Here is a 24,087-nt window from a genome sequence, read left to right as displayed (position 1 = left end):
ACCTCTTAGAGCAACCAACATGCTTTACATGCACCTTTCATTCCTCATGAACAGACTCCAACAAGCATTCAGTGTTGAGAGGTAAGAAAGTTAACTGTTGGGACTTCCCTGGAGGTCCAGTGGTGAGGACTCAAGTTTCCATTGCAGGGAGCATAAGTTCAATCCCTAGTTGGGGAACTAAGAATCCCCACCCCACGCAGTGCAGCCAAAAAGAAAAACATTAACTGTTACTGTATCAGCAAGAAAAGATACGTCTAACTCAAAGTAGTATTGTTTTTACTGCCAGTGGGGAGGTGGTGAAGAGGGTATTGGCTGCTGGTGTCATTTGGGGCCCTTGCCTCACAGTTCCTGCCAAGACACCAGCAGTTTTACCCACTAGGTTTTTGCACCATTAGTACAACAGGGAAAACAGAAATGACAATCTTAATATTATTATAAAAACAGTTTTCCCTCATAGGCCCCAGGAAGGGTCTTAGGGACCCCAAGAGGTGTGTGAACCACAGTTTGGGAACTACTGGCAGATTATTTCTAGAAGAAAACAGAAGAAATGGCTACCAGAGGCCAACTCTGGGGAGAAGCCAGGGGTAGGAGGGAGGCTCACTCCATCCCATGTTTCCTTTAAACTGTCTCATTTCTCTGTACTGTGTGTCTGCATGACTATTTTAACACAACATTGTGCAAAGCCGTATGCTCAATGGAGAAACAAAGCTAAACCTGACCACTGACAGCCAAAGCATTACCAAGCACCCAGCAGGTACTCAATAATCACTGAATGAAGGAATATATATAGACAACACACATACACAAAAACAAAAAGTGGCAAGAACTTCAAAAGACAGGACAAGTGTGAGGGAAGGGTCACAACACAAAGACAACAGGCTGGGCTTTGACAGGTGAATGGAATTTGGACTGAGAACTTTCATATACCACAGAATATTTAAGCAGCACAACAAATGTTTATCGATGTGAAGGCAATGTCAGGCTGTCATTTTGAAAACTAAGAATTATATCACAAATTTTAGAAATTAAAGACGTTTAATTAGAAAAAAAGGCTTTGTGAAAAGAAGTTCCTTCCTCACATCCACAAATGGAGCTTTTCTGCTTTCTGCTTAGCCGTCCAGGCTAAGCCCCTACTGTATCAGAATACAGGAAAACTAAAAAACAAAGTTAAAGCCGTGGAATAGACCTACTAACCAGGATGAAAACACAGGAGTGGGACAAATGTGACCTATTGTGTAGGAATTTCCTCTCTAAATCTCTGCAGGCCACCAAAACAAAGAATAAACTTTACACCATTATTCTCTTTTTTTTTTTTTCAGGTTTACAAAAAAGTATTCAAAAATACAGGGATTTCCCACATATCCCCTCTCTATGCGCATGCCACATCCTCAACTGGCATTAATGGGGTACATATATTATAACTGATGGATAATATTGATAAATTATTACTAACTAAAGTCCATAGGTAACTTTAGGGTTCATTTTGTGTTGTACATTCTGTTCAGTTCAGTCGCTCAGTCGTGTCCGACTCTTTGCGACCCCATGAACTGCAGCACGCCAAGGCCTCTCTGTCCATCACCAACTCCCGGAGTCTTCCCAAACCCATGTCCATCGAGTCAGTGATGCCATCCAACCATCTCATCCTCTGTCGTCCCCTTCTCCTCGTGCCCCCAATCCTACCCAGCATTAGGGTCTTTTGACAAATGTATAGTGACTTGTGTCTACCATTACTGTATTACACAGAATAGTTTTGCTGCCCTAAAGATCCCCTGTGCTCCACCTACTCACCCCATCATCCTCATTTTTAAGCAGTTCAGCATCGTTCAGTCTGTGCTGTTTCCTCCTCCCTCCACCCTGCACCCACTGTCATCTCTAAGTTTTAAGCAACTCCTCATCCAGACAAATGTGACTGCTGTGAAGGCATCCGATTTTGACATTACTATTCTAATTTAGGGGCTTTCCAGGTGGCCCGGTGGTAAAGAATCCACCTGCCGATGCAGATGCAATCCCTGGGTTGGGAAGATCCCCTGGAGAAGCCCACTTCAGTATTCTTGCCTGGAAAATTCCATGGACAGAGGAACCTGGTGGGCTAGAGTCCATGGGGTCCCAAAGAATCGGACACGACTGAGCACCACACACAGCAGCATTCTACTTTAGAAGTTTCTCTAAAATGGTGAGGGGTGAGTGTGTGGGGAGGAGAGAAACATCACATAGGGCAAATAAGAGTCCCACTTTCTACTTCTACTTGAAAATATAAAAATGATAATGAAAATGAAACTAATTTGGGTGGCTTTAGAACCGTGCTTCATTAGTAACATCTTCCTTTATTTATATAAATAAAACCTTACTGATGTAGGGGTAGGACAGAGGCCAGGGCTCCTGTTTGCTTGGCTGCACTATACTCTGCTGTCCCTTCCCTTCAACACTGTCTTCACTTCCCCAGCTTAAGCTACTATCCACATACACTTAATCTTATACCTTTTAAGCAACTATACATCTTCTACATACAGCTAAAATGACAACAGTATAAAAGGATTCAATAGAGCAGTGTTTCTTTTGTTGAAATTCTTGTCTTTATGCATGTTCTGTCCTACAAATTATGAAGTTCTCAATCTTATCTGTCAACTCCCAGAAAGAATTCAAACATAACAACCACAAAACAAGAAACTGAAGGAATAACTAACACATTGGAGTAGAAATCAGGAGCACTATGCAAAAACATATTTGAAATGTGTAAAATCTAAACTGTAGCTATATGATTTTCCCTGGGTGAAGAACTAGAACAAACTCAGGCCAGTAGTTCCTGCCAGAAACATTCCTGATTTCAGTTTTTTCAGATTTTCCAACAGCATCTAATCACCAAGAATTCTCAAGTCCACCCTTTTCCAATTGCAGTTTCAATGAAAAAAGAAAAATGTCACTTGTCACAGAACTTTTAAAAATCTGGATGTTAAATTCAAAGCAGTTGCATGTAAATGTTGTATTACCTGTAAAACAAAGATAACAGCACCACCTACCTCCCTAAGGGTGGTGAGGATTCGGTGAGTTAGTACAACCCTGTGCCTATTTATTAGATAGTTGTAAGAATTCACTAGCCTGACCTCAGTGAAACTCGATTCAGCCTATGGAAAAAATGGATTCTAAAAGTTTAAAATGTATTTAAATTTCAAAAACAGTTACGCATTTAGATGCTTCTCTCCGAGGGCTGCGAGGTCCCCTGACCCCGGCCAAGTAACTAACTCTGCGCTGACTGCCACGCGGAATTCGGGACCTGAGCCTGGAGGTTACAGAGGGTAACGCCACACACGCCTCTGAGGCCCAATTACTCAGTCTATTTTAAACAACCAACCACTTGCTTTCTTAATTTTAAAAAATTCCCTAAGAGGGGCTAACAGTCTCGTTCAGTGTTCAGTGCTTTGCACCTGTTAAAGCATTCCAGGCTCACAACTATCCCGAGAGGTAGGTGCGGCGACCACCCGGTCTCGCAGGGGAAACCGAGGCACGCGGGCATGCAGCCGGCGGGGTCCCTACGCGCTGACACGCGGGCCTGGGCTGGGCAGCCCGCTCGGACACTGCGGTCATCCCCGTCCGGGTTTCCGCGCCTGAGACCACACACCCAAAGCACGGCCACCGGCTGGGAGTTTGGGTCCCGGGTGTGAGCGCCGGGCGGGGTCCCGGTGATATTAAGGCAGGGCGGGGCCTGGGCACGGGTCTGGGAGGAGAGCCGGGCGGGGGTCCGGGTTCCGGGCCGCTCACCTTCCGACAGCTCCAGCTCCAGCTCGGCCAGGCTCTCCCGCACCTCAGCGGGCAGCGGCACCGCCTCCAGCGGGCACCCGCGCTCGGCCATGGCTCCGCAGCAGGACTGCCGTCCGGCCGCCTCGCGCCGGGCGGGGTCGGGGCCGGGGTCGCGCCAGGCCCAGCCCAGGTGGCCGCGCGGGCGACAGCTACGTCGCTCCCCTCAGCCCCGGGACCCGCATCGGCCCTCGGGGAGCCAAGGCGGCGGGCAGGGGGGCGGCCCAGGCAGCTCCACAGAGACACGAGCGCGGGCACGAGCGCGGGCCGCTCCTCTGCCGCCGCCACCGCCCCGCGCGCCCCCGACAGCCCTGTGGGCCCTGCACGGAGCGCGCGTGCGCGGTGGGATGAGAGGGCAGGGGAGCGCGCGTGTGTGGCGGGTCGCCAGCCTGGTGGGCGCCTGGCCCCGCCCAGCAACACCAGACGCTCGCTGCCATTGGCCGCGAGGACGCGGCGAAGCCGCCCCGGGCTTCCATTGACTGAGCCGGGAGAAAGTCACTCCCGAGAGGCTCTGCGCGGGAGGCTTGGATCGCGAACCGCCCGCAGCGCAGGCTCGGCTGAGAGTGCGGCCACTGGTGTGGAGTCCGCGCGTACGGTGGGGCGCAGCTGAGATGGAGGACGTTGAGGCTTCCGGGTGCTCTGGGCCCGCTCTTGAGGAATGCGTCCACATGCTTTCTTCCCAGCACGGGTGGGCCTCACTCGTTAGGCTTTTCACAACTCCCAGGAGCCAGCCGGACACCCCGGGCCCATTTGGACTTCCTTCATAGACCCGTTATGACATGTGTGTTAGCCCAAGTGCCTTTCAAAACAGCCTTGGAAGGAGCTCCAGCAGCAATTTCAGACGGTGCGGTGACCTTGGGAAGTGCGAAGACAGACATAAAGGAACTACAGACGTGCGGAGCCTGGGGGAGTTGGGTAGTGGAGCTGCACTGAGCCCGCCCCTCCCCCCGCCCCTCCCCCCGCCCCTCCCCCCGCCCCCGCTCGAGAATCCAGAGGGAACTGTTGCGCACTGTCGCGGGAAGTGTGTCTCCTTGGTGCAGCAGTGGACTGTGGTGGACGCGAGTACCCACAACTGTACGCTGAGGGTCACTTTCCTATGTCATATCCTTTAGGTGAGGGAGCTAGCAGGAGAACTATCTGGCCACTGGGCCAATACTGAAGGCCTCTGATGGGCAGTGCTTGGCCCAGAGTTAATTTTTCAACTGCGATGAGGTAGGAGTGTGAACCAGTGAAGTGAATGAATGCCCTAATGACCTTTTTATGATGGAAATATTAGCTATAAGGAAAGATAACGGAAGTGGGCATCATATAAATGGTGCTGCTAGTGGTAAAGAACCTGCCTGCCAATGCAGGAGACATAAGAGATACAGGTTTCATTCCTGGGTGGGGAAGATCCCCTGGTGGAGAGCATGGCAACCCACTCCAGTATTCCTTAATACTACTGATGCTTTTCAGAAAAATAATGGACAGCTGATGGCTACCAATAGACCATTGAAAGTGATGGAGTCTCTTTGATTGCATGAGAAGAAATCCTCATTTCCTGCATTGAGACAATAAAGACAAGGACTAGGCCCAAGAGTCTCTGTGATGGTAAACACTCAATCAAGACAGTTCTGTTTTGCTAAGTTTGGGATCCTGGTTGGGGAAATCTGGGTAGATGCCCTCAAAGATTTCCTCACCCCCACCGCCACCTCATCCCACACTACCCCCTCGACTGTCTTGAACCTCTGGAGCCTGCCCATGTGGCTGGCTCACCTTTCCCTACCAACCTAGCACTCCACTCCCCAATCTGTTGGACAATAGGCATATAATTATGGTTATTTCTTAGTATAATTCAGCTGAACTATAACCCCCTTCCCCTCAAAAGAACATTAGTTTGCTAGAGCTGCAGTAACAAAGTACCACTAACTGGGTGGCTTAACAGAAGTTTATCTCACAGTTCTGGAACTGTGAGAACAGTTGGCTGGAAGTTAGAACAAAGTGACAGGGCTGTGAGGGAAGGATCTTCTATTCCTCTGCTAGCTTCTGGTGGTTTGCTGGCAATCTGGTGTTACTTGGCTTGTAGGTGCATTGTGCCAGTCTGCCTTGATGTTCATGTGCCTTTCTCCCTGTATGTTTGTTTCTGTGTCCAAATTTCCTGTTTTTGAAGATACCAGTTATTGGATTTTTACCTGCCCTAATTATAATACTCATCTTAATTTGATCGCCTGTGAAGACCCTATTTCCAAATAAGGTTACATTCATGAGTACCCGGGGTTTAGGACTTATACTCTTTTCCAGGGACACAGTTTAGTCCATGACAGGTTGTAAGAACCAGCCAACTGCCAGGAGCTAGGAAAGTTTTTGTGGGGCTGGATTATAAGTGTGTTTGATGAGTGGTGGTCCCCAGCATCCTTACTTAATTCACCGGCATGAGCCCTGCAGAAATCAGAAGAAAACTGGACTGTAAAGTTGGTAGAAGACTTATGACCAGTCTTCTAAGATACAGAGTTTAACACCTAGGGAAAGACTGGTAGCAAACTCGTAAAGTGATGCTATGTCTATTGCTATATAACAAATTACTACGCACTTAGTGGCTTAAAACAAGAATCATTTATTATCCTAAGTTGCGGAGGGTCAGGGCATAGTGGAATTGACCTACGTCATCGGGGGCTTCAGTTGAAACAGCTTGAAGGCTGGAGGTTGGAGTGATCTGAAGGTTCATTTACTCACATGTCTGACAGTTGATGCTGGAGCCCAGATTGGAGGTGTCAGCCAGCATACCCACACATGGCCATTCCCGCTAGTCAGTGGTGGCTCACCCCTGTAGGCAAGAGCTGACAGTAGAAAAGGTTGCTCTAGAACAGCATTTGAGGAGACGGGGAGGGTGGGGGGGCAGTGATAAGATCCTAGCAAAAAAGAGGCCAGGAAGGAGCTCGTAACTGACAGAAGTCAGTACTGCAAATTCAGTGGCCAGCAAGATCTGAGTGGCAGCCAAGGGACCCTGACCTGTGGACAGTTGCAGAAATGGTTAATAAAACACAGCATCCCTAGAGGCAAAACAAATGGGCAGTTGAAGATACTAGCAGAAAAAAGTTAGGGATGGATGACTAGGAAAATCAGGATCCCACAGCCAGTTTCTGGGCTGAGCTGGTTTTAAGATGTGGTACTGAAGAGGTGGCCAAATACCAAGAAGGACCCTGCAGTATACCACAAGTACATACAGAAATGAATCCTGACGTCCTTTTCCAGAGTCCAATAGCCATTTCCTTTGATAACTACACCCAGGGGGAAAGTGGGTAGCCAAACATTCTGAAGACTGATGTACCCAAAGTCTGAATTGACTTTGATATCCAGACATCTGCATTATCATCACGGCTCCCCTGTCATAGTGGCTGCAGATAATTAATGGAGTCCTCCCCAAGGTCCAGCTTACAGTAGGCCCACCAGCTCTGTGGACCTGCTTGGTGGTCATTTCCCCTGTCCCAAACTGAATAATTGACATTGATGTACTTGGCAGTTTACGTTACTCTCAGGTTGGGTCCCTGACCTGTAGGGTTAGAGCTATCACAACAGGAAAAGTCAAGCAGAAACCTCTAAAACTGATCTGTTCCAGTCAAGATCATAGAGCCTTTGGGGGTGGGACAGTGGCGGAACTGGGGGCCATTTTTAAGGATCTGAAGGATACAGCATGGTGGTCCCCCAAATCTTAAATTCACCAGTATGATCCCTGCAGAAATTGGATCCTGGAGGATGGCAGTACACTGCAAACTCAACCGAGTGGTAACCCTGATAGTAGCTTCTGTGTCAGATGCAGGAGGTGGCTACCGATTTGGTGTGTTCTTTTCTGTCCCCATCAGAAAAAAAGGATCAGAACCATTTCACATTCACATGGAACACAGATGCAGTTTTGCCTGAAGGCTACGTTACCTCTCTTGCCCTCTTATAGTCCAAAGACCACCATCCTGAAGAACATCACACTGCTCCATTACATCAATAATATTACAAAGATGCTGGAGGCCTTGGTAAGATACAGGTGCTCCAGAGAGTAGCAGATAAACCCTGTGAAGATTCACCTGCTACATTTGTAACATTTTTAGGGATCCAGTGGTCATTGGTGCCCTAGGGCATCCCTTCCAAAAGGCAGAGACAATTATTTCATCTTGCACCTTCAGCCATCAATAAAGGAAGATACTGTTGGGTCTTTTCAGGTTCTGGAAGTGGCATATTCCACACCTATGAATAGTGCTCTGGCCCAAATACTAGGTGACTTGGAAGACTTTCAGGTTTGAGAAGAACCCAGAAAAGTAAGTTTTTGTAATTGGTCAAGGCTGTGATGCAAGCAGTTGTGCTGCCCCAGCCATACAGTCTAGCAGGTGGTGGTGGGGAATGATATGATGTGGTGTTTCTGGCACATCTCAGTAGAAGATTCACGAAGCAGGACCCTAGGTTCTGCCATGCCCCTGGAAGCAGAGAATTATTTGCCTTTTAGGGGAAAAAAAAGTCTTGGTGTGCTTCTGTGCTCTGATAGGGATGGAACATCTGGCCTTGGGACACCAAGTGACCATGCAGACAAAACAGTGCCTTGTTAGGGGGTTCTGCCAAACTCACAAGGTCATCAGGGTGGTTTGGCCCAGCAGCAATCCACCACTAGGTGGAAGGAGAATGTTCAAGACTGAGCATGAGACTGTTCAGGGGTCACAGGTGAGTGCAGGATAGGTGGCCCAGACCCACAGGGCACCCACTGCTGCTGTATCAGAGCCCCTCTCTCCTTTCACACCTATGACCATATGGGGAAGCCTTTAGGACACGTGGACAGAGGGGGAACATCTTGAGCCTTGTTCCTGGATGGACTGGCTTGGTGGCGGTGTTCAGTCGCCAAGTCATGTCCAATTCTTTGCAACCCCGTGGACTGCAGCACACCAGGTGTTCCTGTCCCTCACCATCTCCCAGAGTTTACCCAAGTTCATGTCCATTGAAGTGGTGATGCCATCTAACCATCTCATCCTTTGTCACCCCCTTCTCCTTCTGCCTTCAATCTTTACCAGCATCAGGGTCTTTTCTAATGAGTCAGTTCTTCACATCAGGTGGCCAAAGTATTGAATTTCAGCTTCAGCATCAGTCATTCCAATGAGCATTCAGGGTTAATTTCCTTTAGGATTGACTGGTTTTATCTTGCAGTCCAAGGGATTCTCAACAGTCTTCTCCAGAACCACAGTTTGAAAGCATCAATTCTTCAGCGCTCAGCCTTCTTTATGGTCCAACTCTCATGTCTGTACATGACTACTGGAAAAAACCATAGTTTGACTATCTGGACAATTTTTGGCAAAGTGATGTCTCTGCTTTTTAATACACTGTCTAGGTTTGTCATAGCTTTTCTTCCAAAGAGCAACTGTCTTCTAGTTTAATGGCTGCTGTCATCATCCACAGTGATTTTAGAGCCTAAGAAGAGGAAATCTGTCACTGTTTCCACCTTTTCCCCTTCTATTTGCCATGAAGTGATGGAACTGGATAGCCATGATCTTAGTTTTTTTAATATAGAGTTTTAAGCCTGACTTGGTACCTGAGTTCAGCATGAAAATGGACAGCAGCTACATTACAGCCTCATGCAGAGCTGGCCTTGAAAGACAGCAGTGGAGACATATCCCCCACTGGGCAGAGCTCCTGTCATTCACTTTTGTGTGTAAGGAGTGGCCCAAGGTGAGAATATATGTAGACACAAGGCAGTGCTGGGTGACCTCTGTGACTGGGGACAAGGAAAGCACATGAGAAGACGTACTGGGATGGGCACCAAGCAGAGTGGCCTTGGTATAAAATGTTAGAGCCACCAGAGGGCACCTGTAAACACAATAAATCACCAAGCAGACAGCAATTCTAACAGTTGATGTTGGACAGCATTTCTTACTGGCAACCTGTGTGCTGGCATGATGGGTACAAGGACAGAATGACCAAAGTAATGGAGCTGGAGGCTATTTATGGGCCCAAAACTGATCCAAGCGCTCGCTTGGTCTAACCTGTCAGCAAGAGACCAGTGAGGAGCTCCCAATGTGGTTCCTTTCACGGAGAAGTTCAACCAGCCGTTTGCTCTGCTGGAACTCTTCCATCCGGGAAGGGCCAGCAGTTTGTTTTCACAGAAATAGATTCATAAGGCGTACATAGGTTTGACCTCCTGTCCACAAGTGTCAGCCAGCAAGGGCTTATGGAGTGTTAGTTCCTCTGGCACAGGATCCCACCTTACAGCAAAGGAAATGCAGGGTGCACTTTACACAGCACGATGTACAGTGAGCACAGATCTGCTACCTGACAGAGCACTGGGACAGTCAGCTAAAGGCACAGCTGAAGTGTCAAGGTGGAGGTAATATTCTGCAAAGATGGGAGCCATCTATGGCACCGTTTCCCAACAAGAAAGATACCTGGGTCTAAAACCCAAAGGTGGAAACAGGAGTGGCCCCACTTAAGATCACTCCCAATGGTCTACTGGGGAACTTTGTGCCTCCTGTCCTCCAAGTTTAGATTCTTCGGGGTTAGAGGTCCTGGTCCCCAAAAGGAACACTCCCTGTTCTACTGGATGTAAATGACGGATGATGTCTTGGAACCCTGGGTTCCTGAATCCAGGAACCAGGAGGCAAAAGGAGAAGTCACTATCTGGGTAGTGGAGAGAGTAGGGCTGCTCCACACTCAAGGAAGAATGTGTGAACCCGTGACCCACACGGGGCATCTTGGTACTCCTTTGCTTAACTGTGATCAAGAAACTAGAGAATCCAGCTTGCACTTGCAGTGGAAGAGTTTGCCTCTTGATTTTCAGGCACCTGCAGTCTGGCTGTAAGGGATGATATATGCACTACTGGTTTAAGGCACACACCAGTCTGCAACATTACCTCCAACTTGAAAGACTGATTTCCAAGCTGGTGCTGAAAGCAAGCATTCAGCTAGCCATTCCACTGCTTACAGTGATGGGATCTGTAATGCTGATTCATAAACTAGCCCCTGTACATGAGGGCAAGGGGAGATCCAAGAAGAGGCAGACTCTCCAGGTCAGCAGGCAGCAGGTTTGATAAGCAGGGAACTGATGAGGTTTGTCTTGGGTGGCCAGAAGATAACTCTCTGCATCCACCAGAATCCTTTTTATTTTAACTTTTTAAAATTTATTTATTTTAATTGGAGGATAATTACTTTACAACATTGTGGTGGTTTAGCCATACATCAACATAAATCAGCCACAGGTGCACATGTGTCCCCTCATTCTGAACTCCCCTCTCACCTCCCTCCCTACCCCATCCCTCTGAGTCTTTCCAGAGTACTGCCGTTGAGTGCCCTACTTCATGCACTCAACTTGCACTGGTCATCTATTTTACATATGATAATATACGTGTTTCAATGCTATTCATTCAAATCATCCCACCCTTCTCCCACAGAGTCCTTTATATCTGTGTTTCTTTTGCTGCCTGGCATATAGGATCATCGTTACCATTTTTCTAAATTCCATATATATGCATTAATATTCTGTACTGATGTTTCTCTTTCTGGCTTACTTCACATTGTATAATAGGCTCCAGTTTCATCCACCTCATTAGAACTGACACAAACGCATTCTTTTTTATAGCTTAGTAATATTCCATTGCATATATGTACCACAACTTCCTTATCCATTCATCTGCCAATGGACATATAGGTTGCTTCCATGTCCTAGCTATTCTAAACAGTGCTGCAATGAACATTAGGATACATGTGTCTCTTTCAATTCTGTTTTCCTCAGTGTATATGCCCAGTAGTGGGACTGCTGCGTCAAATGGCAATTCTATTTCCAGTTTTTGGGTTGCTTTTTTTTTTGTACATTTATTTATTTTAACTGGAGGCTAATTACAATATTGTAGTGGTTTTTGCCATACATTGACATGAATCAGCCATGGGTGTACATGTGTCCCCCATCCTGAACCCTCCTCCCACCTCCCTCCCCATCCCATCCCTCTGGGTTGTCCCAGTGCACCAGCCCTGAACACCCTGTCTCATGCATTGAACCTGGACTGGTGATCTACTTCACATATGCTAATATACATGTTTCAATGCTATAAATTAAAAGACGCTTACTCCCTGGAAGGAAAGTTATGACCAACCTAGACAGCATATTAAAAAGCAGAGACATTACTTTGCCAACAAAGGTCCGTCTAGTCAAGGCTGTGGTTTTTCCAGTAGTCATGTATGGATGTGAGAGTTGGACTATAAAGTAAGCTGAGTGCCGAAGAATTGATGCTTTTGAAGTGTGGTGTTGGAGAAGACTCTTGTGAGTCCCTTGGACTGGAAGGAGATCCAATCAGTCCATCCTAAAGGAGATCAGTCTTGGGTGTTCTTTGGAAGGACTGATGTTGAAGCTGAAACTCCAATACTTTGGCCACCTGATGCAAAGAGCTGACTCATTTGAAAAGACCCTGATGCTGGGTAAGATTGAGGGCAGGAGGAGAACGGGACGACAGAGGATGAGATGGTTGGATGGGATCACCAACTCAATGGACATGAGTTTGGGTGGGGTCCAGGAGTTGGTGTTGGATAGGGAGGCCTGGCATGCTATAGCTCATGGGGTCGCAAAGAGTTGGACACGACTGAGGGACTGAACTGAACTGAACTGAATGCTATTCTCACAAATCATCTCACCCTTGCCTTCTCCCACAGAGTCCAAAAGTCTGTTATTTACATCTGTGTCTCTTTTGCTGTCTCACACATAGGGTCATCATTACCATCTTTCTAAATTCTATATATAGGCATTAATATACTGTATTGGTGTTTTTCTTTATGACTTACTTTGCTCTGTATAATAGGCTCCAGTTTCATCCACCTCATTAGAACTGATTCAAATGCATTCTTCTTAATGGCTGAGTAATATTCCACTGTGTATATGTACCACTCCTTTCTTATCCATTCGTCCGCCGATGGACATCTAGGTTGCTTCCATGTCCTGGCTATTGTAAAGAGTGCTGTGATGAACATTGGGTTACACGTGTCTCTTTCAATTCTGGTTTCCTCGGTGTGTATGCCCAGCAGTGGGATTGCTGGGTCATATGGCAGTTCTAGTTCCAGTTTTTTAAGGAATCTCCACACTGTTCTCCATAGTGGCTGTACTAGTTTGCAGTGCCAACAGTGTAAGAGGGTTCCCTCTTCTCTGCACCCTCTTCAGCATTTAGTGTTTGTAGACTTTTTGATGGTAGTCATTCTGACCGGTGTGAGATGGTAACTCACTGTGGTTTTGATTTACATTTCTCTGATAATGAGTGATGTTGAGCATCTTTTCATGTGTTTGTTACCCATCTGTATGTCTTCTTTGGAGAAATGGCTGTTTAGTTCTTTGGCCCATTTTTTGTTTGGGTCATTTATTTTTCTGGAATTGAGCTGCATGAGCTGCTTATATAATTTTGAGATTAATTCTTGTCAGTTGCTTCGTTTGCTATTATTTTCTCCCATTCTGAAGGCTGTCTTTTCACCTTGCTTATACTTTCCTTCGTTGTGCAAGAGCTTTTAAGTTTAATTAGGTCCCATTTGTTTATTTTTGCTTTTATTTCCATTACTCTGGGAGGTGAGTCATGGAGGATCCTGCTGTGATTTATGTCGGAGAGTGTTTTGCCTATGTTTTCCTCTAGGAGTTTTATAATTTCTGGCCTTACATTTAGATCTTTAATCCATTTTGGGTGTATTTTTGTGTATGGTGTTAGAAAGTGTTCTAGATTCATTCTTTTACAAGTGGTTGACCAGTTTTCCCAGCACCACTTGTTAAAGAGATTGTCTTTTGTCCATTGTATATTCTTGCCTCCTTTGTCAAAGACAAGGTGTACATAGGTATGTGGATTTATCTCTGGGCTTTCTATTTTGTTCCATTGATCTATATTTCGGTCTTTGTGCCAGTACCATACTGTGTTGATGACTGTAGCTTTGTAGTATAGTCTGAAGTCAGGCAGGTTGGTTCCTCAGTTATGTTCTCACTATTGCTTTGGCTATTCGAGGTTTTTTTGTATTTCCATACAAATTGTGAAATTATTTGTTCTAGTTCTCTGAAAAATACTGTTGGTAGCTTGGTAGGGATTGCATTGAATTACTTTGGGTAGTATACTCATTTTCACTATATTGATTCTTTTGATCCATGAACATGGTATATTTTTCCATCTATTTGTGTCATCTTTGATTTCTTTCATCAGTGATTTATAGTTTTCTATATATAGGTCTTTTGTTTCTTTAGGTAGATTTATTCCTAAGTATTTTATTCTTTTCATTGCAATGGTGAATGGAATTGTTTCCTTAATTTCTCTTTCTGCTTTCTCATTGTTAGTATATAGAAATGCAAAGGATTTCTGTGTGTTAATTTTATATCCTTCAACTTTGCTATATTCATTGATTAGCTCTAGTAATTTTCTGGTAGTGTCTTTTGGGTTTTCTATGTAGAGAATCATGTCATCTGCAAACAGTGCGAGTTTTACTTCTTCTTTTCCAATCTGGATTCCTTTTATTCCTTTTTCTACTCTGATTGCTGTGGCTAAAACTTCCAAAAGTATGTTGAATAGTAGTGGTGAGAGTGGGCACCCTTGTCTTGTTCCTGACTTTAGGGGAAATGCTTTCAATTTTTCACCATTGAGGACAATGTTTGCTGTGGGTTTATCGTATATGGCTTTTATTATGTTGAGGTATGTTCCTTCTATTCCTGCTTTCTGGAGGGTTTTTATCCTAAATGGATGTTGAATTTTGTCAAAGGCTTTCTCTGCATCTATTGAGATAGATAATCATATGGTTTTTTGTTTTTTGTTTTTAATAAATTTATTTATTTTAGTTGGGGGCTAATTACTTTACAATATTGTAGTAGTTTTTGCCATACATTGACATGAATGAGCCATGGGTTTACATGTGTTCCCCATCCTGAACCCCTCTCCCACCTCCCTCCCCATCCCATCCCTCTGGGTCATCCCATTGCCCCAGCCCTGAGCATTTGTCTCATGCATCGAACCTGGAATGGTGTTCTGTTTCACATATGATAATATACATGTTTCAATGCTATTCTCCCAGAACGTCCCACCCTCACCTTCTCCCTCAGAGTCCATAAGACTGTTATATGCATCTGTGTCTCTTATTCTGTCTCACATATAGGGTTATCGTTACCATCTTTCAAATTCCATATATATATATGCATCAGTATACTATATTGGTGTTTTTCTTTCTGGCTTACTTCACTCTGTATAATGGGCTCCAGTTTCATCCATCTCAATAGAACCGATTCAAATGTTTTTTTTTTTTAATGGCTGAGTAATATTCCATTGTGTATATGTACCACAGCTTCCTTATCCATTCGTCTGCTGATGGACATCTAGGTTGCTTCCATGTCCTGGCTATTGTAAACAGTGCTGCGATGAATACTGGGGTACACACGTCTCTTTCAGTTCTGGTGTCCTCAGTGTGTATGCCCAGCAGTGGGATTGCTGGGTCATATGGCAGCTCTATTCCCAGTTTTTTAAGGAATCTCCACACTGTTCTCCATAGTGGCTGTACTAGTTTGCATTCCCACCAACAGTGTAAGAGGGTTCCCTTTTCTCCACACCCTCTCCAGCATTTATTGCTTGTAGACTTTTGGATAGCAGCCATTCTGACTGGTGTGAAATGATACCTCATTGTGGTTTTGATTTGCATTTCTCTAATAATGAGTGATGTTGAGCATCTTTTCATGTGTTTGTTAGCCATCTGTATGTCTTCTTTGGAGAAATGTCTGTTTAGTTCTTTGGCCCATTTTTTGATTGGGTCATTTATTTTTCTGGAGTTCAGCTGCAGGAGTTGCTTGTATATTTTTGAGATTAATTGTTTGCCTATTGCTTCGTTTGCTATTATTTTCTCCCATTCTGAAGGCTGTCTTTTCACCTCACTTATAGTTTCCTTTGTTGTGCAAAAGCTTTTAATTTTAATTAGGTCCCATTTGTTTATTTTTGCTTTTATTTCCAATATTCTGGGAGGTGGGTCATGGAGGATCCTGCTGTGATTTATGTCAGAGAGTGTTTTGCCTATGTTTTCCTCTAGGAGTTTTATAGTTTCTGGTCTTACGTTTAGATCTTTAATCCATTTTGAGTTTATTTTTGTGTATGGTGTTAGGAAGTGTTCTAGATTCATTCTTTTACAAGTGGTTGACCAGTTTTCCCAGCACCACTTGTTAAAGAGATTGTCTTTTGTCCATTGTATATTCTTGCCTCCTTTGTCGAAGATAAGGTGTCCATAGGTGCATGGGTTTATCTCTGGGCTTTCTATTTTGTTCCATTGATCTGTATTTCTATCTTTGTGCCAGTACCATACTGTCTTGAAGACTGTGGCTTTGTAGTAGAGCCTGAAGTCAGGCAGGTTGATTCCTCCAGTTCCATTCTTCTTTCTCAAGATTGCTTTGGCTATTCGAGGTTTCTTATATTTCCGTACAAATTGTGAAATGATTTGTTCTAGTTCTGTGAAAAATACCATTGGTAGCTTGATAGGGATTGCATTGAATCTATAGATTGCTTTGGGTAGTATACTCATTTTCACTATATTAATTCTTCCAATCCATGAACACGGTATATTTCTCCATCTGTTTGTGTCATCTTTGATTTCTTTCATCAGTGTTTTATAGTTTTCTATATATAAGTCTTATGTTTCTTTAGGTAGATATATTCCTAAGTATTTTATTCTTTTTGTTGCAATGGTGAATGGTATTGTTTCCTTAATTTCTCTTTCTGTTTTCTCATTATTGGAGTATAGGAATGCAAGGGATTTCTGTGTGTTAATTTTATATCCTGCAACTTTACTATATTCATTGATTAGCTCTAGTAATTTTCTAGTAGAATCTTTAGGGTTTTCTATGAAGAGGATCATGTCATCTGCAAACAGTGAGAGTTTTACTTCTTCTTTTCCTATCTGGATTCCTTTTATTTCTTTTTCCGCTCTGATTGCTGTGGCCAAAACTCCCAAAACTATGTTGAATAGTAGTGGTGAAAGTGGGCATCCTTGCCTTGTTCCTGACTTTAGGGGAAATGCTTTCAATTTTTCACCATTGAGGATAATGTTTGCTGTGGGTTTGTCATATATAGCTTTTATTATATTGAGGTATGTTCCTTCTATTCCTGCTTTCTGGAAGGTTTTTATCATAAATGGATGTTCAATTTTGTCAAAGGCTTTTTCTGCATCTATTGAGATAATCATATGGTTTTTATCTTTCAATTTGTTAATGTGGTATATCACATTGGTTGATTTACAAATATTGAAGAATCCTTGCATCCCTGGGATAAAGCCCACTTGGTCATGATGTATGATCTTTTTAATATGTTGTTGGATTCTGTTTGCTAGAATTTTGTTGAGGAATTGTGCATCTATGTTCATCAGTGATACTGGCCCATAGTTTTCTTTGTGTCTATTTTTGTTATTAGGTGCATCCACCAGAATCTTAAGAGCTTATACAGAGGCCTGAGCTGGGTTCAGTCATGCACACCTTCATATGGTCTCACCACCACCTTGCTCTCTCCCAGCTGTGCCCTTGGGGCAGCTTCTAGTGTGGAGAAGGCAAGCAGAATGCACATCCCAAGGATCAGGGGGAGCCTCTGACAGCCCAGGGCCAACTCACAGGTCAATCAGCAGTCATGTCTTCTTGGTGACTTCCTACAACATGTAAGACCAGTGGATTCTATGTTTGAGCTCATCCTGCACTTTTATTGCTTTAAAGTATGCCTGCTTCTAAGGGGCAGCGTCACGTAGAGCTACAGCAACAAGTGAAACATCTCCAGGTCCACAGATACTGGTGTCAGCAGATGCACTGCAGACAGGGGTGCTGAAGCCACACCTGGATGGTGTCTGTTCCTGGTAGAACCAATCACTTCCTCCTCCCTAATGGTGGGAACCAGCTCACCACATGAAGGGCTCAGCATTGGCCTTTGCTGTTGGCAGTTCAAGCCTTGAGAAGAATGCCAGGAAGAAGCCAGGAGGCCTTGGTGAGAGGTCTGGTTGCTGCCACTTGAAGAAAGAAGCTGAGTGACACCCACAGGCAAGTCATCTTGTCCACCTTCTGCACTTCCACAGTGGGTCTTGTGGGAGGCAGGTCTCCTTACTGCCCTGTAGACTTCCTTGGTACCACTTGGCAATCTTTGCTCTGTCAAGTGTTAACCAGCTGGACAAGCAACTACTCAGGGAAACCTTATGGATCAGGAACTCAGGTCAGCGTTCTTTCCATACAAAATGGGCCACGATGCACCATCTGAAGCTGGCCAACAGGAAATCTTCCACAGCCCCAAGCTGTGTGTGTGTGACAACTGTCTATTTTTGGTTGAGACTAGCACTCTTGCAGATCCATCTGCAGAACAAACCTGTGCTTCCTCCTGTTCTGCCAGCTGGTCACAGGGAACGTACCCTGAGACCACAGATGCAGCCTGAAGAGGAGACATGAGGTAGGAGGAAGATTCAGCACCTCGAGTCTGACCACCTGCTGAGTCATTCATGTATGCCTCCAGGGTCTGTTCAGGCCAGCTCTGTATGCATTGGTGATGGACAAGCCTCCTGTGATGAAATCCTACCCACAGTGGGATGGCAGCGGGAGGTGGAAGCTCTTGGGGGCAGATGAGGCCGTGAGGTGAAGCCCTCAGTACGGGGTTAGTGCCCTTACAAGGGTCATGAGAGCGCTCTCTCCCGTCTGTGCTTTGCATCATGTGAAGACACGAGGAATAGTCAGCTGTCTGCAACCAGAAGGGGCCCTCGCCAGAAGCCACCCTGCCAGCACCCTGATCTTGAACTTTCAGCCTCCAGAACTCTGAGACAAAGTTCCATTGTTTATACACCACCCAGTTTGTGGTATTTTGTCATAGCAGCCTGAGCTGAGACCATACTGTTTCTGATTTTCAGTGGAAGGCTGCTGTTTACATCTAGTTTTATTGCTTGTACTTCTCTAGCTTTTTTGGGATACACTTTTGGTGGAGTCCAGAGGTGATGGAATGTCCCAGGTGCAATCATGAAAACTTTTACCTTTAGGTTCCCTAGTCATTTTTCCTCAGTGGGCAGGGACAACTTCCCTGCCTTACCTTAGGGTCTTTGCTTAGATATCATCATATCATAGTAATTGGTCCTAGTGAGCAGGAAGTAGTACCCTAGATGCCTTGGATGGTGAGAGCTAAATTCCTTGAAAAATCTGTGGTCTGTGGACTATCATGGTTTCCCTTCCAGAATGAAAGACAAGTAGTCAAAGATACCCTGCGGAGCCCACAACTAAGAGAGGCCTAGGTTTGGTGCATGTGGACTTTTCCGTGACCACATCTTGGCTGCTGCTCCAGCCTACTGACTAAGCCATAGGCTGTTGGGTTTGAGTGAGACCTAGACAAAGATCTGCAGCTCTGATGCTCAGGCAAGCTTATAGCTGGCCAGGCAGAAGTGTGGGCTGCCTGGGGACTCCATGCTGAACTTAGGTAGTGTCAGAACTGTACTGCAGGACGTTTGGGTGGTGATGGAGAGGCGGCGGTGAACAAGATGATGCAAGCAGGTCGAGAAGGTGAGAGTTATGGCATGAACAGCTCTCTAAGGGTCCCATGGAATGTCTGCTGGGAGTCCCTGGGCCTGGTCCTCTCCTGTTCTGCAGATGAACCTGCTGTTCCTGCTGGGAATCCTCTAGGGACTTCCCAAATTCCTTGCTCACCATCACTGCTTCTGACAGAAAATTCTTCTCACAGCAAAAGTACATGCTAGTTCTATGCATGATACAGGGTGCTCAGGGCTGGTGCACCGGGATGACCTGGAGGGATGGGATGGGGAGGAGGTGGGAGGGAGGTTCTGGAAGGGGAACACATGTACACCCATGGTGCATTCATGTCAATGTATGGCAAAACCAATACAATATTGTAAAGTTAAAAAATAGATAAATAAACTAATTTTAAAAAAATTAGCATTAACAGCAAAAAAAAAAAAAAGTACATGCTAGGCTCATGACCCCAGGATTCCTTGATATCACCCAGGTGCAGCTCAGCTACTGATGGTGAGAAGGCCTCCCTTCTGCTGACCCACTTATGGCCGTTTCTCCCGCAGCCGCATATATCAGCCTGGGGCCACAGAAGGTGGGACATGCCTCTCTTACTGCTATGTCAGACAATCCTGGGGGAGTTCCTGCTTTCCATCCGTGACTCTGCTCTATCCATGGGCTCTGCTGTGCTTGGACAGTGGTTCCTCTGAACCAGCAGGGATGGGGGTTCCTGCATCGGCTGGTGTAAGTGACCCAATCACTGAGGGGAAGCCTGGGGGCTGGCACAGCATGAGCACAGTGAAACCTGTACCTGTAACTTGTTATCTCCAGGGACACCTCCTGTACTCAGTACTTCCAGGTTTGACTGTGTAAGAAAGGAAGTCCTCTAGAAACAAGACTGTTGAGGGCTCAGATCTTTTAGGAAGGACAGTGCTGGTCACCCAACCGGTTAAGTGAGGCCCGGAAAACCAGGCCCATGTGATGGAAGGAAGATGTATGGGTACAGGGCACTTCCCTTTCCACCTTACTGCTACTCTGGACGTCCCCCCTACTTCCCACGTGACATCTGCCTTGCAGGAGACTGTGCCCCAGGGTCATAGTGGACACTCCTTGGCCCCTGCACCATGAAGGGGAACGTCCCCTTGGTTTTAGGAACTGTTGATGGCAATGGTGATTGCAGCCATGAAATTAAAAGACGCTTACTCCTTGGAAGCAAAGTTATGACCAACCTAGATAGCATATTAAAAAGCAGAGACATTACTTTGCCAACAAAGGTCCGGCTCGTCAAGGCTATGGTTTTTCCAGTAGTCATGTATGGATGTGAGAGTTGGACTGTGAAGAAAGCTGAGCGCTAAAGAATTGATGCTTTTGAACTGTGCTGTTGGAGAAGACTCTTGAGAGTCCCTTGGACTGCAAGGAGATCCAACCAGTCCATCCTAAAGGAGATCAGCCCTGGGTGTTCATTGGAAGGACTGATGTTGAAGCTGAAACTCCAATACTTTGGCCACCTCATGCGAAGAGTTGACTCATTGGAAAAGACCCTGATGCTGGGAAGGATTAGGGGCAGGAGGAGAAGGGGATGACAGAGGATGAGATGGCTGGATGAGTTTGGGTAAACTCTGGGAGTTGGTGATGGACAGGGAGGCCTGGCGTGCTGCGATTCATGGCGTTGCAAAGAGTCAGACACGACTGAGCGACTGAACTGAACTGACTGATGAACCTAATGTGAACTGATTATTTAGGGAAGAACTGTATCTATCTCTCCCTCTATATTAATAAGCTGGTGCTTTACTGTGAAGAATCTCCCTCATCAGCAGGGGTGACCTGTGTTCTTTTTAATTATCAACCCCCATGGTAACAAGCTGGTGTGATGGTGGTTATGAGCCCACTCCCTCCCTCATTAGCTTAACACTGATGTACATGGATATTTATTTATTCAGTATTTGATCATCAATTTCAACTGTCATTCTTCTGGATGTTGAGAGTGAAAGGCCATTTTCTTGGATTCCTGCTTCTGGAGCTGGTCAAGATTTTGGCTTCAGCAACACCAAACAGAAGAATGAGGACTGAGTGGAAAAGGTAGGACGACCATAGAACAGTGACCTAAGGCAGTACTCAGAAAACGCACCCAAGTTGCAGACTGAGAAAAAAATCCATCCCCAAAATAAGTAAGTAGTGACTTAGAAAAAGTTGTTTTATATTTAACCAAGCCCAGCAGAATAAACACCACGTTGAAAGGTCCTAGAAACACACTGAGACACTTGTACATGTACCTTTACAGTGGATGTTCGGGTAAAGGACACTTGACTGGACATCACCACCAGGTACAGGTGAGCACGAGTAAAACATAAAAAAGATCATAATCATGAGAAATAAATACGTCTGACAAAAATAAAATAAGAGCCCAAGCAAGGTGAATCAACAGGCACATGGGTATTTGTCTTACCAGGGCTTTGAGAGTTTTTTTGATTGACAGGAGTCTATAGAAGTTCTAAGTTTTATTTTTTTGCCAGTGATAAAAGTAAACTGGATAAACTAAACAAAACAACAAAACACAGGACTATTCACAAGTACACCAGGGCTTTAATTTTATTGTTGTTTTTTTAATGTTTTTGTTTTAAACCAAGTTTCCAGCTGTACACTTTAAGAAAATAAACAGGAAGCCATCCTCTGCTTATCCTCTGTGGAGGCAGGCATGTAGGCATGACCAAAACAGAACCAAGGGGCTACCTCATCAAGATGAGAAGCTAAAATGTGCTAAATTACAAAGAAAATACCCCATTAGGCTTCACAGGAAAATGTAAGGGTGAGAACACCTAACAGGTGACACAGGGCTGGCACTCAGCATGCCACAGCACAAGCTCCCCTCAGAAAATCAAATGTCTTCCTCAAAACTGTCACAGGACTTTATTCACTGTTTAATCTTCTGGGAGCAGGACTTCTTTGAAGTGGAATCTGAACACAAAGAGAAATGAGGAAGCAATTTGTCAGAAGGCTTCACGTCTTTTAAGAAGAATTTCACAATTTCGAAACACTACCATTGCATTAATCTTATTTTTGGTGAAAAAAAGAACAGCAATTAAGATGCGCAGTAGTTTAAATTATGAGGGTTGAGAAACTCTGAACAAACGACACCCTGTGAACATAGCATAACGGCTGTGTGAGATGAAGGCCCGGAGGCCCATCTAGTGCTTGAGTCCATGACCCCCACACGGTGTGCCCTTCACCCCTCTCCAGCCCCCAGATGTCTCCACTCCCAACCCTCCTCCTGATACCTCAGTGACAGCTGGTCAGTGGGACAGACACTAACAAGGTTGACCAGGCTGGATCCCACCCACCTCCACGACTGACCACTCCTGGGTCTCTCAGGTCATGGGGGAAGACAGAAGACTTTGGTTACCTGATGGCATGCCTCCCAATCTTTGCTGGATCATTTCTAAATGGTGAATATATTCTGTCAAGGAATGCTCTGGATCTTGAGAAGCAGTCAGGGATCTTTCTGATCTGGGATTTGGGGGTGGACTGGATCTTCAAACAAACAACCAAGGGACAAACAAGAAGTCAACTCAGCAGACAAAATGCAGGGAGTGTGACAGACAGTGGCACTGGGACTGGACACTAGTGGGAAACAGGGTAAACTAGATGTTATCTTCGTATCTTTTCTTTACCACAAAGGGCAAGTATGGCTTTAAAAAAAGTGCTACATCATCCTTTAAAAACTAACTTCTTTACAACGTCTCCAAGTTTAAGACAACTAAAAGCTACTGTGTATTATTTAGTTAACTAAATCTTCACACACAAGTCTACCTAGCATCCCACCTGGTTCAGCCCAGCATCCCTCATGTGGCTGCCTTTCCTCCTGACCTCCAATGACTATATCATGGCCCACTTCCTCCCAGGGCAGCGAGCATCTTACTCACCCAAGCACCATCCACATACAAGAGGCCTTGGCCACCACTTACTCTTTCAGAGGAGCACCAGCCTGGGCCCAGGGGGGCCACAGCCATACTGAGAGTCCCTGCCCTCCTCGAACAGAACCAGGCTTCTGGGTCCTCACAGGCTCACATGGCTGTACACTCTGCCTCACCAAGGGGCCACGACTTTCAAAACACATTTCTTGGAGGGACCACATGCACTGATAGGATATGCTCAGTGGAGACACACATGAGCAGAAACACAGCCTCTAGCACAACAGCCTGCCCATACTTGTGGGCCTGGCTCCTCCGGTCAGGGCAGTTATGCCCAAAATTGTCACACTCTTAACACGCAGTTCAAATGGAGGTGTCATCACCAACCAGAGGCCATGGAGTGAGATGGCGAATGTGTTTCATCCTGCTGGCTAGGGGCTAAGGTGGATGTGTTTGCTCTGATAGCTCCTTTCCGAGTCCCAGGAAAGCACTCGCAGAGAAAGCAGATGACACACCTCCCCAAGTCTCCAGTGCAGATCCAACACTACAGACACAAACTGAGCTTTTCTACCCACCTCATGGGTAGGTTCAAAATACTGGAGAGATCATAGTCAAAAGAATGAAATAAATGACTTGTAATCCTACTTGAGCATTTGAATAAAATTATTACTACTTATGTGTCAATCTGGAGAACTGGAAATGGAAATCACATCTCTCTCTCATGCAGTGCTTGGCTGAGAAGTCTCATGGTCAGGAAACTGGGGTGCGAATCATGAAGATGATCAAGGCCACAGCACATAGCCATGTGATCCCCCCCAAGGCCGCAGCACGTGACAGTCTCACAGAATCACAGCTCCCACCACCCCAGCCACCAGGGAAACCTTTCCTCACTTGAATTTTTTTTTTTTTAATTAGTTCATTTATCTATTTTTT

General features: G+C 45.5%; 2 protein-coding genes and 1 long non-coding RNA gene across 38 annotated transcripts in view; 1 reads left to right on the top strand and 2 right to left on the bottom strand.

Annotated features, from left to right (window-relative positions):
• Window positions 1-4,105, bottom strand: part of DIP2A (DIP2 acetate--CoA ligase A) — a 113,140-nt gene extending 109,035 nt beyond the window's left edge. For all 15 annotated transcript variants that reach the window (XR_014076782.1, XM_081570276.1, XM_081570277.1 and 12 more), the window contains exon 1: window positions 3,757-4,105. Coding sequence is in view for 12 of the 15 variants with exons in the window: in XM_081570268.1 (XP_081426394.1) it covers window positions 3,757-3,847 (91 nt within the window). In the remaining 3 variants the exon portion in view is untranslated. The remainder of the gene's footprint in view (window positions 1-3,756) is intronic.
• A 266-nt stretch (window positions 4,106-4,371) lies between these two features.
• Window positions 4,372-5,368, top strand: LOC145538324 (uncharacterized). Its single transcript, XR_014076783.1, has 2 exons — window positions 4,372-5,004; window positions 5,248-5,368. It is a non-coding gene; the product is annotated as an uncharacterized LOC145538324 (long non-coding RNA).
• A 16,441-nt stretch (window positions 5,369-21,809) lies between these two features.
• PCNT (pericentrin) overlaps window positions 21,810-24,087 on the bottom strand; it is a 106,451-nt gene continuing 104,173 nt past the window's right edge. For all 22 annotated transcript variants that reach the window (XM_081570242.1, XM_081570243.1, XM_081570253.1 and 19 more), the window contains 2 exons: window positions 22,647-22,774; window positions 21,810-22,201 (listed from right to left, as the gene is read on the bottom strand). In XM_081570242.1, the coding sequence (XP_081426368.1) occupies window positions 22,158-22,201; window positions 22,647-22,774 (172 nt within the window). In that variant the 3' untranslated portion in view covers window positions 21,810-22,157. The remainder of the gene's footprint in view (window positions 22,202-22,646; window positions 22,775-24,087) is intronic.

This window comes from Giraffa tippelskirchi, chromosome 2 (assembly GCF_054371585.1).
Source record: "Giraffa tippelskirchi isolate mGirTip1 chromosome 2, T2T-mGirTip1v1.2.pri, whole genome shotgun sequence".
In the NCBI taxonomy this organism is placed as follows: domain Eukaryota; kingdom Metazoa; phylum Chordata; class Mammalia; order Artiodactyla; family Giraffidae; genus Giraffa; species Giraffa tippelskirchi.
Note: the sequence above shows the minus strand (reverse complement) of the source record. Positions and strands in the feature narration are given on the sequence as shown.